The sequence below is a fragment of the Schistocerca nitens genome, chromosome 2, assembly GCF_023898315.1.
Source record: "Schistocerca nitens isolate TAMUIC-IGC-003100 chromosome 2, iqSchNite1.1, whole genome shotgun sequence".
NCBI classification, from domain to species: Eukaryota; Metazoa; Arthropoda; class Insecta; order Orthoptera; family Acrididae; genus Schistocerca; species Schistocerca nitens.
The window spans coordinates 172,933,865-172,935,451 of NC_064615.1; the positions used below are offsets into that span (position 1 = coordinate 172,933,865).

Sequence of the window (1,587 nt, forward strand, 5' to 3'; positions counted from 1 at the left end):
CGCGAGACCACCGCGGCCGGCTTATGAGCTGTACAGCGTACAGCGCCATCTGTTACCAGCTTTTGTAACTATTATTTCAAACTGCTGTATAAACTTCTTACAGCATTCACAATAAACATACCGTTTATTGCATTCCTCTAGCGATCTTTGTTTTCGAGGTATTTAATTTTGAAATCGGGGAGTCCTTATCTGGACACCCTGTAGATAGGAATTTTCTTATCACAAGCAAAACCTGTGACGCCTTGGAATCAGTGAAAATTTCTGCTGTTTTAGACGTAAAATTTTAACCATTAATTGCAGTCGATGGCCCCTTACCTTGTACTGGAGCATAGATGTTGAGGTAGAGGCAGTCTTCGCTCTGGTTCTTGAGGTGTGGCAGCAGCCTCTTGAGGTACTCCAGGCGGCCCTTGGGCATCCTCTCGAGGGCCGCCGTCTCGTTGCTTATGTCGGGCAGCTTCTGCGGGCAGACGGGGCCCAGCGTGTCGGCGATGCGCACACCTTCCCACGGGGACGGCGTGCGCGTCGGGCTGAAGCGGTTGGAGCGTACGGGCGGCGTCGCGTACGGTATTCCCAGGAACACCTCCACGGGTCGCAGGTGGCGCGCGTGTTCCATGGGCAGCACGAGGCCCTGCAGTTTGCCGTAGCGCGTCTGCACGATGCGCGTCGACATGACGGGCGCCTGGCCCACGCCCAGGACGGGCAGGGGCCCGCCCCCGACACCGACGCCGACGCCGCCGCCCCCGACGACGCCCCCGGGGGCCGGGACGCCCCCGGCAGGGCCCGACAGCTGCCACAGCAGCAGCGCCAGCAGCTGCAACAGGCTCGACCGCGACCCAGCCCGCATCACAGGCTCCGCGCCATACGCCAGCCTGCCCCTGGCTACTAGACACGCCCGCGGTGCAAATCCCGCCGTTCGCAACCCATTTGACCGTCTCGTGGCAGACACTGGCACAACCGACAACACTCCTCTTCGCGAAGAAAATACGGGGTAGACCCCTTGACTAATTCACGATACAAGCTACTTTCGACCGAGAACCTAACGCAGTCCACACGTATCCTAACAGGAACACTTAAAGTGGCTATTATGCCAGATATCCAGCAGTTACTTTCTACTAATTAGGCACCGGTTCAAGACACTGTATACTCTCAGCATGTCTGCGTTGTAAAACGAAGCATAAATTCCTGCTACTTTTCTCAAATGACACAAAATTCGTACAGCCTGGCATGACACTTCTGCTTTGCACAACGCATGGCAACACAATCCAAAATCTCATCAGTTTCTTGTTTTCAAGCTAAATAATTACAGAGACTTGATGAAATTTGTACTCTGAGCTGAAATCAATAACTAAAAACTGCTGTCTTTCAAAATCACACACGAATTTCACAGTTAGTAACTGAAACAAAATAGAAAATACCAATAACTTTTATCGGGAAATAGGTTGCTGTTCTTTCCTTGCGTACCGAAAACACTAAGGAAATTCTTGGTTTATGAATGCAGTGTTCTAAAAGGCCCCGTGAAACAGGCAGTGCACGTTCGTTTCTTGGTATTAGAGTTTCCATTGAAACTTCAGTCTCCTCTCGCCGACA

The 1,587-nt window shown here is 52.2% G+C and overlaps 1 protein-coding gene across 1 annotated transcript; it reads right to left on the reverse strand.

Annotated features, from left to right (window-relative positions):
• Window positions 1–283: 283 nt before the first annotated feature.
• LOC126234904 (neuroligin-2-like) lies at window positions 284–844 on the reverse strand. Its single transcript, XM_049943643.1, has one exon. It carries the CDS (start codon window positions 842–844, stop codon window positions 284–286), a length of 561 nt encoding a protein of 186 aa, XP_049799600.1.
• Window positions 845–1,587: the final 743 nt, after the last annotated feature.

What these genes read in the sequence shown, in the direction of transcription:
- LOC126234904 (XM_049943643.1), bottom strand. Translation starts at nt 844, where the DNA reads ATGCGGGCTGGGTCGCGGTCGAGCCTGTTGCAGCTGCTGGCGCTGCTG.